At 34.0% G+C, this 24,395-nt stretch overlaps 1 protein-coding gene across 1 annotated transcript; it reads right to left on the minus strand.

Moving 5' to 3' along the window:
- Positions 1 to 5,906: 5,906 nt before the first annotated feature.
- LOC132561877 (intraflagellar transport protein 81 homolog) lies at positions 5,907 to 24,231 on the minus strand. The gene is made up of 13 exons (XM_060226583.1): positions 24,163 to 24,231; positions 23,063 to 23,227; positions 21,351 to 21,442; positions 18,042 to 18,222; positions 17,521 to 17,676; positions 16,334 to 16,693; positions 15,849 to 15,944; positions 15,165 to 15,311; positions 14,501 to 14,650; positions 13,424 to 13,642; positions 10,945 to 11,031; positions 7,117 to 7,274; positions 5,907 to 6,376 (listed from the first exon to the last, which is right to left on the minus strand). The coding sequence occupies exons 2-13, from the start codon at positions 23,204 to 23,206 to the stop codon at positions 6,130 to 6,132; spliced, it is 2,037 nt and encodes a 678-aa protein (XP_060082566.1). The 5' UTR covers positions 23,207 to 23,227; positions 24,163 to 24,231; the 3' UTR covers positions 5,907 to 6,129.
- Between the last annotated feature and the right edge of the window lie 164 nt (positions 24,232 to 24,395).

Genomic DNA, 24,395 nt, shown 5'->3' on the forward strand with positions numbered 1-24,395 from the left:
TTTTAGTGAAGGTCCGTCGTATAGGGTATTCGATTTTTGTCTCGGTATAAACAGCTCGATGGTCACTGATGTCTCGGTCAACTGGTATCGCGTCATGACAGAAGGTTTCAATGGAATTACTTGCTAAAGAAAGGATCAATGAGGTATTGAGAAGTTGCGGTAACTCTTGTTGGTTCGTCCTCAATATTATATAGGTTACAAAGCTTAAGTAAGTCAGTAAGTGCGTCATTCGATAATTTTTTAAAAATCTATATTAAAATCACCAGTAAGTATTACAAGAGACGTCGTTTCAAAAGCGATATCTAGTGATTTTTGGACTTTTATCCATATATCGTCAGTATTCCATTGTGGTCTGTACAAAACACCAAGAATGATTTTTTGATTCTTTAAATAAAGTTCAATCCATATTATTTCGTCATTACCACGTTCTAGGTCGGTTCGTCGTTTAGAAGCAATTTGTGATGAAATGTATACACAGACACTCGCCAAACATGTTCCTGTCCCTGCGATATGAATTATTAAACCTGAATAGTTTAATTTCGTGGTCTGGTGCAGATGGGTCAAAGTGAGTTTAGGTAAAAGAGTAAATGTCGACATCACTAACAAAGGATTCTAGATAATTAAGTTTATTCCTAATACTACGTATATTTTAATGAAGGATCGCGAGACAGTTATCAGTTATACTTCCTAGACTGCGGGAGAATGAGGAAACGTTTGATGGAATCTCAGAGCCGCCACCGAGACACTATGCTTGGACGTGTTATGTCTGATATGTTCGTAAATCACTTCAATGTTCAATCAATGTTAAAGCAGTGAAAAGCGAATGGATAAGGCTATTTTTATATCTGTTATCTAAATCGCCTCATTCATACTTGACAAGATGACGTTATTCCTAGCGTCCTTTTTTCGAAAAAAGAAGAGGCCCAATGGGCCTGCAGCGCTCACCTCATATATATACCAGCATATGTGACCTTGAATAGAAGTCAAGGTCATTTATGTTCGCAAACTATGTTGGGCTTCATGCAAGGAATATACATGCCTCTGAGCCTTTAAGTTCATGAGAAAAAAATCATTTAAAGATTTCAACAAATCTGATTTCTTTTATCTTGAATAAAGGTTAAGGTCGTTTCTTTTCGCAAACTTTGTTGGGCTTCATCCTAGAAACATACCAGCGAGATACCAAAACATTTGGTTCACTGGTTAGAAATTGTGTAAAGAAAAAATTGACGACGGACGTCGCACCAAGGCAAAAGAAAAATATTACGAAACGCAGTGCTGGTTTACTTTATTAATGAAATACTCATCTTATCACCCCGCAAAATTAATGCCTTAGCATGACGAGGTTGAACGTCAAAGCTTGGATATCTGAATATTAAACATATCACTTCCATATTTAGTCATCGACTGTTTATTAGACGTAGAAGGGGTGCAGCTATTGTTGATGGTGATATCAAAAGTTCTCAAGATGGTTTTTTTTCATTGACGACACTGAAAGGTAGACGTGTTACACCAACTAATTTGTTACAAAAACATTTGAAATTTGTTACAAATGTAACAAAGTAGGACTTATTCGTCGGGATGTGACGTGCAAATATGACACAACCCAATTTGTTACAATTACATTTGTAATAATTGGGTAACAATTTTGAGGTATTTTCTTAATTTGGTACAACTGTCTGTTATAAACGAATTGGGTCTTACTCCACGGGATATTACAATAACATGTGTAACAAATTGGGCTGTTGTAACAAGTTAGCACGCTACATAGCTAACGTTACTGTCATGACAATGTGTTGTTGACAAGCTTAATGATGACGACAGGGCTGCTACACCGGCCGGAGGGCAACAAGTGGATCAACGTTATTAAACAAATCACGAATTCTCCAACAATGTATGTGTATCTGTCATGTTAACACCATATCATTTGATCATTGTACTGGCACGAAACAAGTGCTCAAAAATGGAATTTTATTATTTTGTGTTTGGTAGACAGATTGACAATAATTGTAGGTTAGATTATTATGTTTATTTTCATGGTGTGTTAGTGACAACATGCTTGCAAATTACTAGTCCTAACCTAGTCAAATTGTGTGAATTCATACAGACCACGACACGGGCAAATGGAGACGATTTCTTTGTACAAGTTTACACTACATTAATCTTATTGATGGAATAAATACCAAAAGTTTGTCTGGTTTTTTTTGTTTTGTTTTTTTGTTGTTGTTTTGTTGTGGTTTTTTTTTTTTTTTTTGTGTATTTGTCAATATAGTACAGCATTTTCTGGGACTCTGTACAAGCCGATGGTGATGTTGTTTTTTATTCATTGACAAACGACAACAACAAAAAAAACGCGCGTGTAAAATAATCCGATATCAATGTTCAGAGGTTAACCAATCAGAATTATTGACTGCCAGAGACGACCAATCGGTAGCTTTGAAAGTGTTTACACACCACGAAGTTTAAAAAACGGCAACAAAATGCTACGAAATTTATCACCTGTTGTGAAACACAAAGTTATGGCATGAAGAAATTTTAAGATGCTTACAGTTACAAATGAAGATTATAAAAAGATAAAAATATCTCAAATTTTCGCAGTCTGTGTGATAAGATATTGGTTTCAATCTTCAAAATCAAATCCCGTTGGTTTCTTTTCTCTTTATAACCAGTTATTATGAGTAGAGAGTCACAAAGTTGAGTAATATTTCTTTCTATTAGATTTCCCTAGAACATTTTTTTCACAACGAAACCAAGTAAAACATTCTTTTTAAGGCTGTAAATACATCCAAAATCTAGATCAGATTAAAGCTATGAATTGTATGTGTCAGCCATTTGTTGGCCTTGATGAAAGTTTCTTATTTGATAAGCCGTTAAGTATATACGAATATGATATTATATTATCATAAAGCTTTCGTTTGTCAACACCTTATTACGACACATGAAGATGCATTTATTGTAGGTGTTAGTTAATGGGATATACTCAGAGTTACTTCAAAGAAATTTTGTTAACAGAAAAAAAGTTATTTTCAACTTAGAATAGAGAATGAAAAAATAGAGATATACACGAGAACCTGTCGTTAATTGTTAAAATTATCCCTTTCGAAATTTGGTCATATGTACAAATGATGTACCTAAACAATATATTAATATTATCATCTCCATAACCTATATTTCATATCCTACTAATGGCGATTAGATATTTTTCCATTCAATTGATTTCTGAAACTATTTCTATCAGCCAATCTATTTCACCATTGGTATTCCAAAGAGTGTTAAAAAATTATGATCTGACGAACTGCTGGTGAAAGTAATCCGACAGCCATTTTTTGACAGAGTTGTGCAGGTTGCCCCAATTTCTTCCTAAACAGGTCAAATAGCGTTATATGCTGTCAGTCTCTTCACTGAGAGAGTGAGGAGAACATACTCAGTTACTTCAAAGAAAAACAGCAGAAAGTCAACCATGTTAAACGGAGCAGTTTAAGCGAGACGGCATCATCCGCGACACCAGCATTTTTGTGCTTACTTTTAACACTTCAATCTTACCAAAACGTGTGAAGGTTGGCTTCGAAAGTGTTGGCGTGGATGTATACATCTCAAATCAAACAATGCCAAACCCCTCATGGCGTACCTTGACTAAAGTGCAATAAAGATGGACGACAGAGTTAGTTTTATCTAAATTTCTAACGGAATGGTCGAGCTACTAAACTGCTGAGAAGGATATTAAATCTAAAAATAGTACAGGTGGCCTTGACCTTCAACCCTGGGACTCCAACATGGTCCATTATGTGAATAAGAAGTTTGATTGAGAAAACCTTACAGGGATCAACTAGAGTACTGATGAAGACTTTCTAAAAGTATCAAAAATGGCTCTGACCTTGAACGTATATCATTAACTCAAACTTGTCAGCGATATTATGGCCATTCATTTATTAATGTTAAATTCAATTAAAATCCTTACTAGATCCAAACTGCTGGAGCTCCGACAAGGATTTTCTAACATTGGTTACACTGACATTGACCTTAAAACTTAAACTTGTCCAAGGAATTATGTTCCTTTAAAAGGTGTTTAAATTTCAATCAACATCCCTTGAGAAATGAAGTCGCTAAGTAATGACTTGATTTTCTAAAAATAGTGACGTGATTTCGACCTCAGAACCATGAAATTCAAATCTGTCCAAGAAATATTGGTTATTTTTCAACTGTTTATCCCCCTCGCCAGGGGATAATCAGCAATTGCAGAAGTGGCATTTCAAAACCAAATCTAAACAGTTTTTTTTAACAAATTTTTTCCGTTTTTGGAAGCTCCACATTCAATATTTTACTAGGAATATGACTGAACATAAAATAGATTTAGAACTTTTCGTATAACATACATTTCAGGTAACCCTAATGTCATAACTAAAAACCCAATAAATCACTTTGCAGACAAATATCAGATAATAAACAATCAAACAAATAAATAAATAAATTTGTTGTGACAGTCTATTAAAACGATGATGTATCACATTTGCATACAATTACTTGTAAAACCAATTTCCTCTGTATCTAATATCAATATGAATTCATTTATGGTGATATCTTTCAGAGAGTCATACATCAATGACACTTCCAATGTGCATATTGAATTTAATAAGACTATACATCAATGACACTTGCAATGTGCATATTGAATTTAATAAGACTACTTTTGTGCGATGTATTTCACATGTGTAATGAATATAATGGCACCATTCTTTTGCATCATTCATTCGTGGTGTGCACTCACGAAAGAGATTTTAGCTAAATTTTTTTGTTATATGACTGTCCTACACAGTAATTGGTCGAGGACTATCATATCATATACAGAGCATTTCACCAAACAGGCAGAAACCATCCTTACAAAGTGAATATAGCAATCCAACACCTTGTCCTTTTTCTCACATGTCAATATTACGATCCAGTAACCTGTGGTGCAATTTTTGACAAATCAGACGTGTGGATTGTCATCCTATGTAAAAAAAAAATGGTGCGTGATCGCAATACCCCACATCCTTTCGGGCTGTGGAGTTGCAAATTCAAGATGGCGCCCGTAACCGCCATATTGGATATCTGGAGGCGACGAAAAACAATAGGGTTGTATAGGTCAATAGGCCCAATATCCTCAGTAAAAATGGTGACCACCGGTGTTGTCGTTCTTGAGATAATGAGCGGAATGCAAATTCAAGATGGCGCCTGTAAACGCCATATTGGATACCGCGACGTGACGAAAAACAATAGGGTTGTGTAGGTCCATAGGCCCCACATCCCCAGTGAAAATAGTGATGACCGGTGATGTAGTTTTTGAGATAACAAGCGGTCTGCAATTGTGGACGGACGGACGGACAGACAGACAGCCGTGAGTGATCGCAATACCCCACACCCTTTAAGACTGTGTGGATAACAACAATTATTGACCTGTTTGCAGGTGAATACGAGGATTTATCAACCTGAAAACAGATGAATACCAATAACTATATAAGGTTCTCTACAAAAACTCGATGTAGAATATCAATCATGAAACACCAAATAAATTGATTTTCTCTACTGTTCAATCACCCTGCAGGCCTCCAGTTATGCAGTTGTAGAGTAAATAAATCCAGTATCAATCCATCCAGGAATAAATGCCATTGGATCTACTCTCCATACTTCTTTATGTTCTTTACTTATTTTAATCTTTTTACGATAGATTTCGTTTTATTACACAGGAAAAACCCCAATCCTAAGCTTTAATCCGATTAGGTAAAGAACCTGACACTATGGAGCAAATATATTCAGATGTTCTCAAGATATGACAATTACAATATGGGACGAGATGGACTGACATGGAAAACACTCAACCATTTTGAAGACTTTTCTTCCGTCATTGCTAAATGATAAACACTGAAGATGAAAAGTATACAAACAATTTAATTGGACGGAATATTTTACAAGGTAATCTCGGAATGTTTTTGAAGTCATCTAAATTATCCAGTCTTTTATATAGATAACAGGCTATATGCACTACATCTGAAAAATTTCATGAACAGTCAATGAACAGGCTTTTATAACTAAACTTCCCTATAAATTATCCGAGAAAATGTTCAATAAAAATAAAACATGATATGACAGTCACTTTTACATAACTAGTCTATCTTCCTCCAACATCGCTGGTGGTGCCTCCCCGTAACCAACACCAGCAGATCCAGCGATGCCTCCAGTCTGATCAAAACACCTCAGTTTACATTCCATGAGTCGTTGGACATCCTTCCACATCTTCATTTGTCGCATACTTGGTACCTGGCTCTCCCTTACAGTTTTTTGTTGTTCCCTCAAACCCTTGCCAAGATTTTCTTGTTCCTGAATCTTTCTTTGGAATATATCTCTGTAATGCAAAATTTTATCATCGTTTAACAAAATCTGAACTGTTTTTCAAATTGTTTTTTTATCAAAGAACAAAATTAGAACAATATTTTAAACTGTTTTACCATCACATAACAAATTTGAACATTTTTATTATAGTTGTTTTATCATCAAGAACAAAATTTCAACTTTTTAAAAAATTATTTCAACATATCATTGAAAAGTATTGGCAAAGGAAATGATATGAGATCCAATTCTGTTTTCCCATCCCATATGCAATATATGAATGTGTAAAATTGTTGAATATTGAATAAAAATATTGTTTAACCTAAAATTTGAACAATTTATTTTTTAATTGTTTTATCATCATAGAATATTGAAAATGAAAATGTTCAATTATGAAATTATTTTGAATTATATTTTTCGTTTGTTCTTTGTTGTGATATTACAAATGTATCATTATGTGTCATCTATTCAAAACAATTAATGGATGGAATGATCACAGGCTATGATAAACAATAGAGGAAGACGCTAAATGAACTTTTCAAATGATAAATGCTTGAAGAGAAAAATTTCTGCCACCTGATTTATAAATTTTAGGTCAAAAATTACATCCAATATCTTTTATGTATGTAAGTTAAAGTTCAATTTAGTTCCTAAGGAATCAAACCCTTATCACCCAAATGACAGCTGAGGGTTTTACAATAGAGCAATCTGGTCACCCTGATTCACTGTATCTAACATTCCAACTTTATGTGGTACCTGAATGTCTTTTTCCTAGCATAAGGATCTGAGGAGGTGTAGCTCTTCATCTCATCTGCCACCTTCTGTTGTTGGATTTCTAACATGTTGATCATACAGTTCAGATAATGGTATCGGCCTTCGTCCTGGGTGACCTCTTCTCGGTACGCTCGCACTTCCTGAAAACATATCAAATACACCTCCATAAGTCAAAAACTTAGTATCCTTTTGCCAAAAAATAGTCTCCCTTAGTCAATAACTGTAAAATAAAACAGGCAGGTTTGTGGAACCTACATCCCTCACTTCCAATGAATAATTCATCGGCAGTTTAAGCCTGGTAAATGCCACTGTAAAGAAGTGATGTTCCTAAACAATTACACAGAAATATCAACAAACAATGCCAGCAGTCAACCTCTGGCTCAACATTCCTATCCTTCTTTTTTGGACATGATACACTCCAGACAATTACTGACCTGTTCTAGTTTAGACATTATACACTCCAGACAATTACTGACCTGTTCTAGTTTGGACATTACACAGTCCAGACAATTACTGACCTGTTCTAGTTTGAACATTATACAGTCCAGACAATCACTGACCTGTTCTAGTTTAGACATGATACACTCCAGACAATTACTGACCTGTTCTAGTTTTGACATTATACAGTCCAGACAATTACTGACCTGTTCTAGTTTGGACATTATACAGTCCAGACAATTACTGACCTGTTCTAGTTTGAACATTATACAGTCCAGACAATCACTGACCTGTTCTAGTTTAGACATGATACACTCCAGACAATTACTGACCTGTTCTAGTTTGGACATTACACAGTCCAGATAATTACTGACCTGTTCTAGTTTGGACATGATACACTCCAGACAATTACTGACCTGTTCTAGTTTAGACATGATACACTCCAGACAATTACTGACCTGTTCTAGTTTAGACATGATACACTCCAGACAATTACTGACCTGTTCTAGTTTAGACATGATACACTCCAGACAATTACTGACCTGTTCTAGTTTGGACATTATACACTCCAGACAATTACTGACCTGTTCTAGTTTAGACATGATACACTCCAGACAATTACTGACCTGTTCTAGTTTAGACATGATACACTCCAGACAATTACTGACCTGTTCTAGTTTAGACATGATACACTCCAGACAATTACTGACCTGTTCTAGTTTAGACATCCAGACAATTACTGACCTGTTCTAGTTTAGACATGCTCCAGACAATACTGACCTGTTCTAGTTTAGACATTATACACTCCAGACAATTACTGACCTGTTCTAGTTTAGACATTATACACTCCAGACAATTACTGACCTGTTCTAGTTTGGACATTATACACTCCAGACAATTACTGACCTGTTCTAGTTTAGACATTATACACTCCAGACAATTACTGACCTGTTCTAGTACAGTCCAGACAATCACTGACCTGTTCTAGTTTGGACATGATACACTCCAGACAATTACTGACCTGTTCTAGTTTAGACATTATACACTCCAGACAATTACTGACCTGTTCTAGTTTGGACATGATACACTCCAGACAATTACTGACCTGTTCTAGTTTAGACATTATATGCTCCAGACAATCACTGACCTGTTCTAGTTTAGACATTACACAGTCCAGACAATTACTGACCTGTTCTAGTTTAGACATTATACACTCCAGACAATTACTGACCTGTTCTAGTTTGGACATTATACAGTCCAGACAATTACTGACCTGTTCTAGTTTGGACATGATACACTCCAGACAATTACTGACCTGTTCTAGTTTAGACATTATACAGTCCAGACAATTACTGACCTGTTCTAGTTTGGACATGAATACACTCCAGACAATTACTGACCTGTTCTAGTTTAGACATTATACAGTCCAGACAATCACTGACCTGTTCTAGTTTGGACATTATACACTCCAGACAATTACTGACCTGTTCTAGTTTAGACATTATACAGTCCAGACAATTACTGACCTGTTCTAGTTTAGACATTATACAGTCCAGACAATCACTGACCTGTTCTAGTTTAGACATGATACACTCCAGACAATTACTGACCTGTTCTAGTTTGGACATGATACACTCCAGACAATTACTGACCTGTTCTAGTTTAGACATTATCCAGACAATTACTGACCTGTTCTAGTTTGGACATTACACAGTCCAGACAATTACTGACCTGTTCTAGTTTGGACATTATACAGTCCAGACAATTACTGACCTGTTCTAGTTTGGACATTATACAGTCCAGACAATTACTGACCTGTTCTAGTTTGGACATGATACACTCCAGACAATTACTGACCTGTTCTAGTTTCCAGACAATTACTGACATAGTTTGGACATACACTCCAGACAATTACTGACCTGTTCTAGTTTGGACATGATACACTCCAGACAATTACTGACCTGTTCTAGTTTGGACATGATACACTCCAGACAATTACTGACCTGTTCTAGTTTGGACATGATACACTCCAGACAATTACTGACCTGTTCTAGTTTAGACATTATACAGTCCAGACAATTACTGACCTGTTCTAGTTTGGACATGATACACTCCAGACAATTACTGACCTGTTCTAGTTTGGACATTACACACTCCAGACAATTACTGACCTGTTCTAGTTTGGACATTATACAGTCCAGACAATCACTGACCTGTTCTAGTTTGAACATTACACAGTCCAGACAATTACTGACCTGTTCTAGTTTGGACATTATACAGTCCAGACAATTACTGACCTGTTTACACAGTAGACAATTACTGACCTGACTAGTTTGGACATATACAGTCCAGACAATTACTGACCTGTTCTAGTTTAGACATTATACAGTCCAGACAATTACTGACCTGTTCTAGTTTGGACATGATACACTCCAGACAATTACTGACCTGTTCTAGTTTGGACATGATACACTCCAGACAATTACTGACCTGTTCTAGTTTAGACATGATACACTCCAGACAATTACTGACCTGTTCTAGTTTGGACATGATACACTCCAGACAATTACTGACCTGTTCTAGTTTAGACATGATACACTCCAGACAATTACTGACCTGTTCTAGTTTAGACATGATACACTCCAGACAATTACTGACCTGTTCTAGTTTAGACATTATACAGTCCAGACAATTACTGACCTGTTCTAGTTTGGACATGATACACTCCAGACAATTACTGACCTGTTCTAGTTTAGACATTATACAGTCCAGACAATTACTGACCTGTTCTAGTTTAGACATGATACACTCCAGACAATTACTGACCTGTTCTAGTTTGGACATTATACAGTCCAGACAATCACTGACCTGTTCTAGTTTGGACATGATACACTCCAGACAATTACTGACCTGTTCTAGTTTGGACATTATACAGTCCAGACAATTACTGACCTGTTCTAGTTTAGACATGATACACTCCAGACAATCACTGACCTGTTCTAGTTTGGACATGATACACTCCAGATAATTACTGACCTGTTCTAGTTTAGACATTATACAGTCCAGACAATTACTGACCTGTTCTAGTTTGGACATTATACACTCCAGACAATTACTGACCTGTTCTAGTTTGGACATTACACAGTCCAGATAATTACTGACCTGTTCTAGTTTAGACATTATACAGTCCAGACAATTACTGACCTGTTTTAGTTTGGACATGATACACTCCAGACAATTACTGACCTGTTCTAGTTTAGACATGATACACTCCAAACAATTACTGACCTGTTCTAGTTTAGACATGATACACTCCAGACAATTACTGACCTGTTCAAGTTTGGACATTATACACTCCAGACAATTACTGACCTGTTCTAGTTTGGACATATTACTCTCAAGACCTGCAGCTGCTGTGTCATATGCCTGTTTCTTCTCCTCATGTTTTGCGGTAAGTTCCTGAAACAAATAAGTTTTAACATCAAATATTCCAAGCCATGACTAGTTAGAACTAATTCTCCAGATTTCCAAGGGAACTGGTTACCTTTCTAAAGTAAGGTTGAGTATTTCTACCAATATCTCATGGAATCCTACATAAATACTTGTGACTATTTAAGAGTGATAAATATTTCTTTATCTAAAATACTGAACACCAGATAAATTCACTTTAGACATACATGCTGAATAAAAATTTTATCCTAGAAACACACTACATATACTCTTCAAACATAATAATGCATTTATCAGACAACAGCATCAAAAACTTCCAGTGTGTGACTTTATCAACATTGTTAGTAATGAAATAGTGTGTAAAGTAGAAAATTGGTTGAAGGGACATAACTCTTGGAAATAGTCATGATATCTGACGGTAGAAATAGATCTAGTCTAAGTGTTCATCATCTATACTTTTGTCTTATCTTAAACTTTGAATGTCCTTCTTTCATCTTGCATTAGATCTTGATAGATACAGTTACCAAGGTATCAACAAGTTAAAATATTGTAAATCCATTTTGTTTGACTGAAAGGTTAAAGAAATAATACAGTCCAGGTAACCTAAGTGACGACAAAGTCATGTTAAAATTCTACATGTAAAGAAACCCTGTTAAATGCTCTCCAAATGACATACTAAACAAATATCTTAACCTTAAGTTTTGAAGTTCAAAATAGAGTTGAAATATTAAACGACAGCAAAATGCTTTATGTTACATACTTACAAAAACTGAGGTCAGAGGATCAAACAGAAGAACTTTTAATTTTCATTAAAGATTTACTTTTTTATGAGGAATATTTTCAGTTGATTAAGATTAACATTATGTATACTCTCTTTCAAGGATCATTATTTAAATTACATAAGAATTGTTTGTACTCCTATCACTAGCTACCTGTGACCTCTGCCTAAAAATTGTTTGTATTCCCAGGGTTTTCCATACGAGCCAGTCGCCGGCCAATTTGATCGGCTACTTTGATCATTTGGCCGTCTACACCAATCCAGTTCCGTAATAATGTTCTGTACACAACTACACGTACATGGCAGGCCAGCCTCCTACTTTCACTACACAGCCTACTACTAACAAAATTATGGAAAACCTTGATTCCTATACTAAGCTACCTGTGACTTCTACCTAAAAATTATTTGTATTCCTATACTTAGCTACCTGTGACTTCTACCTAAAAATGATTTGTTTTCCTATAAATAGCTACCTGTGATCTCTGCCTTAAAATTGTTTGGATTCCTATAAATAGCTACCTGTGACCTCTGCCTTAAAATTGTTTGGATTCCTATAAATAGCTACCTGTGACCTCTGCCTTAAAATTGTTTGGATCCCTATAAATAGCTACCTGTGATCTCTGCCTTAAAATTGTTTGGATTCCTATAAATAGCTACCTGTGATCTCTGCCTTAAAATTGTTTGGATTCCTATAAATAGCTACCTGTGACCTCTGCCTTAAAATTGTTTGGATTCCTATAAATAGCTACCTGTGACCTCTGCCTTAAAATTGTTTGGATCCCTATAAATAGCTACCTGTGATCTCTGCCTTAAAATTGTTTGGATTCCTATAAATAGCTACCTGTGATCTCTGCCTTAAAATTGTTTGGATTCCTATAAATAGCTACCTGTGACCTCTGCCTTAAAATTGTTTGGATTCCTATAAATAGCTACCTGTGACCTCTGCCTAAAAATTGTTTGGATTCCTATAAATAGCTACCTGTGACCTCTGCCTTAAAATTGTTTGGATTCCTATAAATAGCTACCTGTGACCTCTGCCTTAAAATTGTTTGGATTTCTATAAATAGCTACCTGTGACCTCTGCCTTAAAATTGTGTGGATTCCTATAAATAGCTACCTGTGACCTCTGCCTTAAAATTGTTTGGATTCCTATAAATAGCTACCTGTGACCTCTGCCTTAAAATTGTTTGGATTTCTATAAATAGCTACCTGTGACCTCTGCCTTAAAATTGTTTGGATTCCTATAAATAGCTACCTGTGACCTCTGCCTTAAAATTGTTTGGATTCCTATAAATAGCTACCTGTGACCTCTGCCTTAAAATTGTGTGGATTTCTATAAATAGCTACCTGTGACCTCTGCCTTAAAATTGTTTGGATTCCTATAAATAGCTACCTGTGACCTCTGCCTTAAAATTGTTTGGATTCCTATAAATAGCTACCTGTGACCTCTGCCTTAAAATTGTTTGGATTCCTATAAATAGCTACCTGTGATCTCTGCCTTAAAATTGTTTGGATTCCTATAAATAGCTACCTGTGACCTCTGCCTTAAAATTGTTTGGATTCCTATAAATAGCTACCTGTGATCTCTGCCTTAAAATTGTTTGGATTCCTATAAATAGCTACCTGTGATCTCTGCCTCATGGGACGCAGCTCCTTTATGATTGGTGCCAATGCAGTTTTCTTCTCAGCAATTCGTCGAGTCAGCCTTTGAACCATGTCAGATATATCCTCCAGAGTCTTGCCTTTACGTTCATCCAAACCACTCTTGACACTGGACACCTTCTCCAGCTCATCTTGTGTCTGTCGGTAACCTGCAACACCTTTCTTGTTCTCCAGTAACTCCTGTCAGACAAAGAAAATCATACAGAGCAATATAAATTTTCAGAAAAAGTTCCAAAATTGTCCCTAAGATCAGTTGTAATTTTTCATACAATGTATCAAACAGTACCAATAACAAGGGAAGACAGAACTAAGAGAAGAAATTCTGTCTAAACATTTATCTGTATTCAGCCTGCAGTACCTTTTCATTTTTTAAGACATCAAACTTTTATTGTGTATCTCAATATCAACCTTATCTTAAAATAACTCTTACAATGAATCCATTTAGAACATTTGTATTAAAGAAATATTCCATCCAAGTTGCAAAATTTCTGGCTGTTCTGTACCTTTTAAGGACTCATTCTAATAACTTTTAAAACTAATGTTAGCATCAAAACATCTCTCTAAAATTTCAGTTTGGGCAGATGAAATTGGTGGGAATACTACCAGTCAAACTGTCTAAATATAGTACATCAGTAATCCCTAACAAAAAGGTCACTGGATCACAGATTTGATGCAGAGTATTGGGTATATACACAAGTATGTCCCTAAAAGTTTCTTCCAGGATTATAACCTTATTACTTCATTAGGCTTAACTTTTGTTGCTTTGATAATTTACACAAATATTTACTAATAACAATGCAAACCTGTTATGAGGCAATCAGATCTGATTGATTTTTTGTAAATCAATCCAGCTAGATCTATAAATAATTTCTACTAATTGAAAATCATGTTTGTTTTAATGGTAAATTGAAGTGTATAATGAATATAAGAAAATAAGTAGATGATTTTTTACAGTTTTCTTTAAAAGTCTCCTATGAAATCTTAATATGTGTGAAATGTCCCTTTAAAGTAGGATTTTTGTTTGATCTTTATACTAACCAGCTGTTGATTAATATTCTCATCTCTGTTACGTAGAATTTCTTCGGTACGTGACAGCACTCCATATTCTGCTCTCAATTCAGCAATTTCCTGTCTCTTTTTCTTATAGATTGTGCTCTTACTTCTCAGCTTGTTCACATACCTCTTGAACTGAAAATAAAATTCACATTAACCGGTAAAATTGTGGAAAAAAATTATCAAAAACCTTTAAATTTACAAACCTTTGATAAAATTTAAAGATGAATTGTCATACTGATGCTGGATTCCATTCATTTTAATAAGTGACATATAAAACAAGATTTATGTAAGATAATTTGATCTTATTACAAAAAGACAGGTATCTGGATAGAAGGTGGGAAAATCAGACAAGAAACTATCAAAATTTTAGGTGATTTTTAAACTATTTGACTCAGTTATCTCCCCTGTGACTATATAGACACTAATCTTCAGTGACAAAAATTTTAATAGTTTGAAGAAAAAATAAATCATGTATTCAAACAAGAAAAATGGCTTTAAATACTATATAAAGTAACACATGCTTTTGACAGATATGTTAGATATATTGAGTCTCCCTTTATTTATCTTAAAAATAATTTTGTACTATTTTTTTTCTATCTAAATAAGCAAACTATCAAATGAATATGGACTGGAATTCTTAACTTACATCCTCGCCTTTCAAGACCTCCCCTCCGCCAGACTCTTTCACAACCTCACGTTTCTGATCTAGCTCTTGCATGTTGTGGTTATATTCCTCTCGTATTTCACGGAACAAGGTCACTGCGGCCTCCTTTTTGTGAGCAATGATGGCTGCCTGTTTGGGAAGAAGAAGTGCGTCATAAAACCGCAAGACTACACCTGAGATTCTGGAGGGAAGGGGAATGATTACAGTGTGATTTTTATGGGGTTTTTTTTATAAAAAAATGTCGTTATTTTACAACAAGCCCTGATAACCAACAGATATATTGTAACTTGTGAATGATGGCCAATGACAAACAATGTATCTAAATGAAGCATTTATTGATTAACTTACTGAACAAAACTAGATATGTGTAGGCTTAATACCAAACATGTGGTTACTGCTTGATATATATATAACCAAGGTATAACATATTAAGAATTGATTATTTAGAGCTTCAATCATTCAACTATATCTAAAATTGATAGACAAAAAAAATTAAAATTTTCACATCCTACAACATTCAATTTTCAGCATTGCACAGTCTTAAAATTGACCTTTATCCCACTGTGAGGCTTACATCACTTCTATATTCATTTCAAAATATCCTATATAATACCTGTTGTCTGAAGACAGAAGATTTATCATCTGTCTAATCAGTTGTAATAATACCTGTTGTTTGAAGAGAGAAGATTTATCATCTGTCGGATCACCAGTCCTCATTCTTTTTTCAATCAGTTGATTTATCTCAGAATTCAACTCTTGAATCTGCAAAATCACATAAAGCAAATCAAAATCATGGATTCCACTGTATCAGTTAAAACCATAGAGTTCCATGTTAGTGATGATTACATAGAACATTCTCCCTCGTATTTAGGTGAATAAGGAATTAAAATAAGTCATCTAACCATTAGTTATTTCCCCTTTGGGAAATCTTCTCATTTTAAGGTACCAAATGTATCATCAACATCAGGATGACAGTGGTTGGTCAATTGGACAGAGTAACAGAGTTACATGGTAACAGCTTGTCAAAAGCATCTCATTTTGAAACTAAAACATAACATTTTTTTATGATAAATGATAAATTTCTAAATTACAACACTGAATTTAGTTTGCATTTGATAGTTAACACATGTACCATTTGGATAGATACTTGCCTGTCCCAATAGTTTGTCCAAATCTGACTGTCCCATGGCTGGCTCTGCCACTACTTTCTGCAAATCCTGCAGTGTTTTCTTACGTGCTGTCAGGTCCTTAGGCAGCCTCTCTGTGACAATGTATTTGTTAGTCCTTGTCTCCTCCTCCAGCCTCTGTAGGAGACTCTGAGGGGTGGCCCCTACTCCTGCCTGACGTGTGTCATGGAGCTGTTGCTGTAAACGTCGGATCTTTTGTTCTTCGTGCTGTATCAGAGTCGATTGTTCCTGGCGCTGTTCTGCGAGTCTCTTCTCTTTGTCTCGCTCCATGCGGAGATTTCTGGCCACATTCATCATTGTCTGAGAGTTTGGATGAGACTCCACCTGTAATTAATCAGTGTGTACATAGAAAATAAAGCAACTACACACAAGTTCTTCTGCTTATATCTATGTACTTCCTGCATGTAATACATCATTCTTGCACATATTATACTTACCAAAATTTTTGCATCATACAAAAAGTGTATGAAAAATTAAAAATGAAAATTATGTCAGAGTGTATAAGAACATATATGTAAAACTTGTGCAAAAATACAATACTAACAAAATTGCTGAATTCAATTTTGTCTCAACGCATTGGATTTTTTCTCCAAATCCTATACTATATAACATCGCGAAAAATTATCAGAATTTACACTGTAACTAAAGCATGTAACCAAAAGACTATGACAGCTCCAACTGTCCCACTTCCATGCTTAATACCTACAAATTTTCAAAAAATAGTAACGGTGACCTTGACCTTCAAACCTGAAACATTAAATCACCCAAAATATTGTCAAAGTTATGGTTTCTATAAATTTTTATCAAAACTCCTTCAGAAAGAAAATTGCCAGACAAGAAAGGGCCTGATGCAAAGAAATGACACACAATACCTAAACCCTGCCCTTAAAATATTATGGGCAACAAATGAATCATTGTTGATTATCATCCAGCAAATGTTTGTTACCTGTATATCTGTACCTTAGCCCCAACTAGATAATCAGCCCACTTACATCCATTGAAGTTTCAGAAAAAAATAATTCTAATGCAATATCATTATCCTCTAATAAGCCCATCTCCCTCCTATGGGTCAGAGGCAATATGCTAATGCAGGAAAGATAGGGGCCATATTAAATATGAGATATTCCCGTCATAGTGTGCCCATAGCATACCTTTCTCTTCAGACGTTCTATCCTTTTGTTAAGTTGTTCTTTTTCATCCTCCATATTAGAAATGTCCTTCCTGATCTCTGTCGTGTTGTAGCCAGAATTCTTAAGATTGTCAAACTGTTTGTGTAGATCTTTGAATTGCTCCATCAACTCTTCATACTAAACAAAAATACAAGAACAAATCAAATGAAAATACTGACCAAAATACAAAAATAACTTTTTAAATTTTACTAAAATTCCTTGATATTTTCACAAACATATTGATATGTCTATATTATTATAATGTTTTTTCATAAACCTCAATTTTTCTTTCATTGATCATATTTGGTCAAGGAAGTTAAAGAACCCAGGAGAGTGTTCTGAATACTTCAAAAATAATTTTTTTTATAAATTGAATTTTTTTTAGATTAGTAAATATTCACTATATTGATATCAGATTGGTTTCATTGGACTAAAGATACAATACACCACAAATTTAATAACATCAACTGAAACCCTGGTTTCTACTCCACAGTATAACATACCTGGGAATACAGTTCTGGTATCTGATCTTCCTGCATAATTTCTGCTGGAACATCGATTTTGAAAAGAAAATGAGCCAAGTATGCTCTCTTTTTTAACTCTGGAATTCTTCGAAACAGCCATTCCAGAATTGGATAGATCACAAACTTATCTCCTTGGACGATTCCAGAACGAAAAGCAGACCTAAGATAACAAACTCAGTGGTTAGACATTCACACGTTTTTAATAATCATCATTTAAATAATATAGATCTGGTTAAAATTTGTATTAGTTGATTTCTGGATTTTTTCCCCAGGAATAAACAAACTGCAAAGTGAAAAATTGAAATATCTTTCAAAAAGAATTCCGTTCACCAATATTAAAACATTTGGTAGAATTTCTCACAATTCATAATACATCAGCTAGAATATTTAACAGAAGAGTATTGCAATACTTTGTAATGTAAAATTTATTCACGGAAATCATTGGATAAAGTATACAATGACTTCAAAATATTGCTGACATATATTTTTTTGGTAAATTTCAATATTTACATATTTTTAAAAAAATAAACAAGACTGAAAAAGAAGTTAAATTAAGTTTGATTTAAAATAATTCTATGACAAGAAATTAAACAAATTAATCAACATGATGTTTGAACTGCTGAAATTTGAACACAAGATTTTTCTTCAAATTGATATCTATGACGGGTCATCGTCTAATCATGCACCCCCCCCCCCCCCCTCCCTATGTTCCTGGAAGACACACAAAAGTGGTGAGAGGGTTATTTGCCATAAATTAAGAACATTGCAAATAGTTTATTTCTAAAGTCTGAAAATGTTTACAAAGTTACATAATGCTTTGTTATTCAATGATTACATTCCTGAAATATTTTTGTATTTATAATGTTTACATGTGTAACATAATTTGACTGTGGCATCATCTTTAGATATTGATATCCTTCCACAAACAAATTACATCATTGTGGTGTATTTGTAACATAATGGTAACCACAGATTTTGGGCTGAAATAACTAAAAACGTTGATGAATTTTCACAATTTTCTTTGTATTAACTTGACAAAGTCTTTATGAATTCAAAAATTGAAAAACAAAATTGAAACTCTTACATACATGAAAAATAACTTTTGATGGCATTATCTTTCTATTGCTTGTATATATTTTTGATATGAAGCAAAAAATATTTCTGAGTTGTCTATATTGGCATCAATGACAGGAAAATGTAACAAAGCAAAACGTACCTAACATCAGTGGAAATTTGAAATCTTTTGAAATGTGTCATATATTGTAGATGGCAGAATGTACTTCATGTATACAGAACGATATATACCTAAATCTCCTTGAGCTTTGAACACTGTGCTTTTTATTCCCAATGTCAATGATTTATTTTAACCACTGTGTTGTTACAAATTTCCACTGCATAAATGTTTCAAATTAACAGTAATGGAAGTGAACATTTTAAACTTAAATTCAGCTGTTGTTGGATCCTGAACTAAACACTACATACTTACCTCAGAGCCATTCTCTCTTCTACATCTTGGTGTCTTACCGACAGAAATAATGGTGAGATAGGTCAAAACACTATCACAACACATAAGTACAAGCTATAGCGTTGTTAACGGGCATTTACAACAAGTAAGCCTAGCCATGCAGAAATGTTATTAAGCTTAGTCATCAAAAAAAAGGACAACAGCAATAAATGATGAGTGGGCTGATTATAAATTCCTTATTTGTGATTTTTATTTATTTTACAACAACTCTGTGGCAAGTTCTATCAACTTAAAAATTATCACTCTTGTGCAATGTTTGCAAATGCAAATGAAAGTGCACCTAGGTGTTATTTTGGCACAAAACCAGAGTACCCAGAAAAACCCAGTTGAATAATCAGGTTACTCAAACCTTACGTCCGAGCAGGGAATTGAACTTTGGTCAATAAGGTGAAAAGTGAGTACTTATTACCAGGCATGGGCTTATTAATAGTTAAATATACAGGCAGGTATAAGAACATGATCACTCTGTTAGGGCAGAAGCACAAAGCAACAGGCAAAGGAGAGAGTTATTGAGACTAAAGTATCCCCCCTTCCCTCGGCTTCTTTTTTCATCTTTTTAAACATTTTTGCTACACATGTCAAGTTAGGGGCCAAGTTAACTGTTTCAGTCAGTCAAATCATGGGGTAGTCAGCTTCAAGAATAATCTGCATCAAGAACTCATGAGAAGTCATAAAATAATTTATGAATGTGTATTTAGTCTATAATCACTAATTTGACCTCATACAATATATAGTAAATGTATTTTCCATACATAAAGCACTACATTACTGACTAAAACCCAACACCATTTCAAGCTTAGTGTTATAAGCAGTGATGTTAAGTAATATATAACACACAGCAGTTAGACCACAAATCGCAAGTTAGCAGAAGATCACAACACCCAACTACCTCTATACGTTTCAGTTTAGTAAGGCTAAACCTGGTACACAATGTTGTAAGACAACACAAACTATACCTATGTCTGTTATACAGTATATAAATGGTACTTACACATCTCTGTAATAACAACACAAAAAATACAATTTATAGATCAGTCATAAAATCACCCAAATAAAAACAGTCTTACAAACTCCAAAATCAAATAGATTCTTTAATTACCCCGACTCAAACCTTGAAAGCCGTTATGCTAAATCTTCCTAAAGTGTAAAGTACAGGTACGAAATTGTGGTATACATTGTACAAATGGACATGCAGGATGTAGGAATAGATTACAAATAATTTCAAATGAAGTATGTATACATTTTATAAAACATTTACCCGGTATGGAAACAATAAGGGGACATAACTCATGCTACTTTAAATGCCTGGCAGAAAATGCTTCTTTTAAAAAAATGAAAAATATTGTGTAAAATGTTTGGTATCTTTTAATTCACATTTCCAAACTCTTTACTCCTTTTGAATTATTCATTTTCCTGTTTTCAAACAATGATAAGTTAGTTATACTTCTTATCGGTTAATGAAATGTTAATTAAAATTTTTTCAAAATTTAAATCACGTGATTAATTATCCAGAATTTGATACCAAACTATATTCTGTGTCTTTGTACTTCAAGCTAACGTAGTTTACCATTAGGTTTTTATATACACATATAAATTAAGCAATACATGTATTAATATATCATAAATGATCAAGTCAGGTTTCGTAAAAATATTTTTGTAAAAGACATCAAATCTGCATGTTTTTTACGTGCATCTGAATTCTTTTCATATTGTGTGTCTCAAATAGCATTCCAAAACAGATGATCTCTATGAAATATACTTACTCTGTTGGTGGTTTGTACTTAAGAACCCTCAGCATATGGAATATTCTGATTGCTGTCTGATCCGAGCTTTCCTCTCGAATGTCAATTTGTTGCTGAAATATTAATATGATATTCACCAATCAAACATTGAACCCAGTTTTAACTTTCATGTTGCATTGAATACAATTCCAATCTGTTTATATCAATCAGTTTCCAAATTTGACAACAGAAACCTTAAAAGAATGAAATCCCTTCAACATATTCATGCAAGTATCAAGACTGTATCCATTGATCCAGTTAACAATTTTATTCATATGAAATGAATTACAGTATAATTCAAATCATCACTTTCGAAAGTAAGCACTTGATTAACAAAAGTAATTATAACTACACAATTAAAAAAAAAACAAAGTGGGACAGAACCAACGTCTTCTGTAAATGAGTTATAGTTAATTCATAATTTTTTCCACAAGTAGTTTAATAAGTTGGTCCAGACCTGAGACTTTAGACAACCCATGATCCAACTTGTAATCAAACAAACAAACAGAAATAAGAAGGGACAAGCTAGGTATATTGAGTATGTAAAGTACCAAGTATTCCTTTTTCAACCATGCATACATGTGTGTAAATTTGCACTGAATGTCAAGTGAACACCATTCAGACCATCCTTGATGATCACTGTTGATTACACATAGAAGAATTTAAAGACAAGTAATTTTCAATTATAATAATTTGCATTTGGGATTAATCAAAGAAATGAAAATGCATTCTTCTAGCAATTTTTTTTCTGAAAACCTGAAATTCTAAAATCTACTGTAAAACTGGCTGCTTTAAGCATGGATTTGTTTACCATATGCATTTTACACAATGTTGTATGTTAAGTAGAATCCATGCGATTCATGAATTCATGAACAGAAAAGGATATAGATAAAAGATTCCATATAAGGGATACAATGTATATGTGGACAAATTCGCAAGAGGAATCTAATTTACTGGTTTGATCTGTCAAATACACCTTATATAAGGGATCAGTGATTATAGTTAATGTGCTAAATCCTCAATTTTAAAATTATGTATCTTATAGGAAAATAGAGAAAAAAAAACAAAACAGCAGGTATAGATTTACGTTTTAAGATGATTGTCTGTTATACCAGAGATGTGCAATATATATATAATGTATATGCATACAATTTACATCTCTGACTATACCAACGTAAAGTTTTTAAAACAGAAACATGAGAAATAAATTTCATCAACACAAAACAAACCAGTAACTTAAACTTCGGAGGAAAGAAATAGTATTACCAACTCCATTTCCTGAAAGGAATTTATTAATGCTATTATAATAGAAAAGTCAAGTATCCTTGATAGTTTTCTGACCATAACATATCAATAAAACAATGATAATGTGTATCAGTATATACACTGTATATCATATGTGAAGATATGTTGATTTAGATATGGATAACAAATACTACAACAATGAAAATAAATTGTAAAGTTAACGTAAAATTACTCAGTTGAAATAGGTCATCAAATTATACAAGTCACTGTTTATCTCGACTAGTCTGTCATTATCTTAGTTTTTCACTTTGCTGAATTATTTTCCAAAGATGAAGAAAAAAAATGTGAACATCTTTTCAACTGTCACTTCATTTTTCTCAATGAACAACAAGCCTGATTTACAAAAATCAAGCAAGAAAACAATGACTGTAACAGACATATATACAAACCTTTGGATCAATGACAGCCAAGACATCATTGAGAACTTGCAACAGTTGAATACTTTCCAGAGAATCAAATGAAATCAAATTGTATTTCTTGTTAAATGGATCCTTAGCTAGTTCCTGAACAATGAATTTCAATTGTTCACTCATTTTTTCATTGATGGACTAGTCCTGAAATGATGAAGTGAAAATAAAATCAAACACCAGAGTAAATTCTTATTAAATTGTCCTTCGTTATTTAAAAAAAAAGTTCAACTAGTTAGTTCTGATTGGTACATGGCAATTATCTTCTTCAGAATTTAATGGTCAGTGGTATAACACTATACCATTTTATATCTTTGAGAAATTTTGCATTCAGTAGGGTCATTATCGGAAAGGTTCTGTTTACTTATGCTTCATTTTATTAATTCATGACTTGATCACAGTCAATACACAAAATTCTGTTCATCTACTTGAATACACTATCTTGACAGTATTGAGTGACAAATGTGCTATCAACTTATTGCTATTGAGAGCAAAGTTTTCACAATACATTGATAAATGAATCTATCGTTACAACACCTGCGGTTAGAAAGAAACGAGTTCTTATGTACATGGACTCAAGACCTATATAAGTCTACTGAAACCACAAAAAATTCTGACTATCCTGATTTTTGCCTGTCGTTTCCATTTCGGGTTTAACCATTTTAATTGTTCACAAGTAAAGATAGGTTTTATTCAAACTGGTACAACAGGCATGAATAACAATTAACTTTCTCTGTTATTCTGATGGGCTTTTGACCGACGGAAACAGCTGATGGGGGGGGGGGGGGGATTGTGACATACGGTTCTAATGCAAACCTGTACTATAGAAATACACAAATCAACAACGATCTTGTTAGTCAAAAAATAACTGCAGTTGGCCGAAGAAACAATTTGTAAACAGGCAAATAACTCTAGTTTGGTTAAATGTCAGAATGGTTACTGGTGACGCTTCTCTGTTGCCATGCATATTAATATTGACATTAAAATCATGTAGATAAATCTTTTGAAAATCACAACGATATAAATCACATCTTTCCTCTTTGGCATATATCTGAACAATTAATGACAGGCGCGAATATTACCTCGCTTAGAAGAAACCACCTGTTTTCTCCGACTGTATATCGGTCTTCTCGCCTTCTGCAAGAATTCCAGTGCCCGGATCTTTGAAAAAAAAAAAACACTTCCGGTACTCTCTACACTGAAGTAGCTAAAACATGATATAGCAAAATGTGTTCTGTATCTTCCAAATTGTAATACAACTTTTAAAACACTTTCGTATTGATATCTATGTGGTTGAAATTTGTTCTATTTACAA

The sequence above is a fragment of the Ylistrum balloti genome, unplaced genomic scaffold (assembly GCF_031769215.1).
Source record: "Ylistrum balloti isolate Yb309-2 unplaced genomic scaffold, AGI_CSIRO_Ybal_v1 Utg371294, whole genome shotgun sequence".
NCBI classification, from domain to species: Eukaryota; Metazoa; Mollusca; class Bivalvia; order Pectinida; family Pectinidae; genus Ylistrum; species Ylistrum balloti.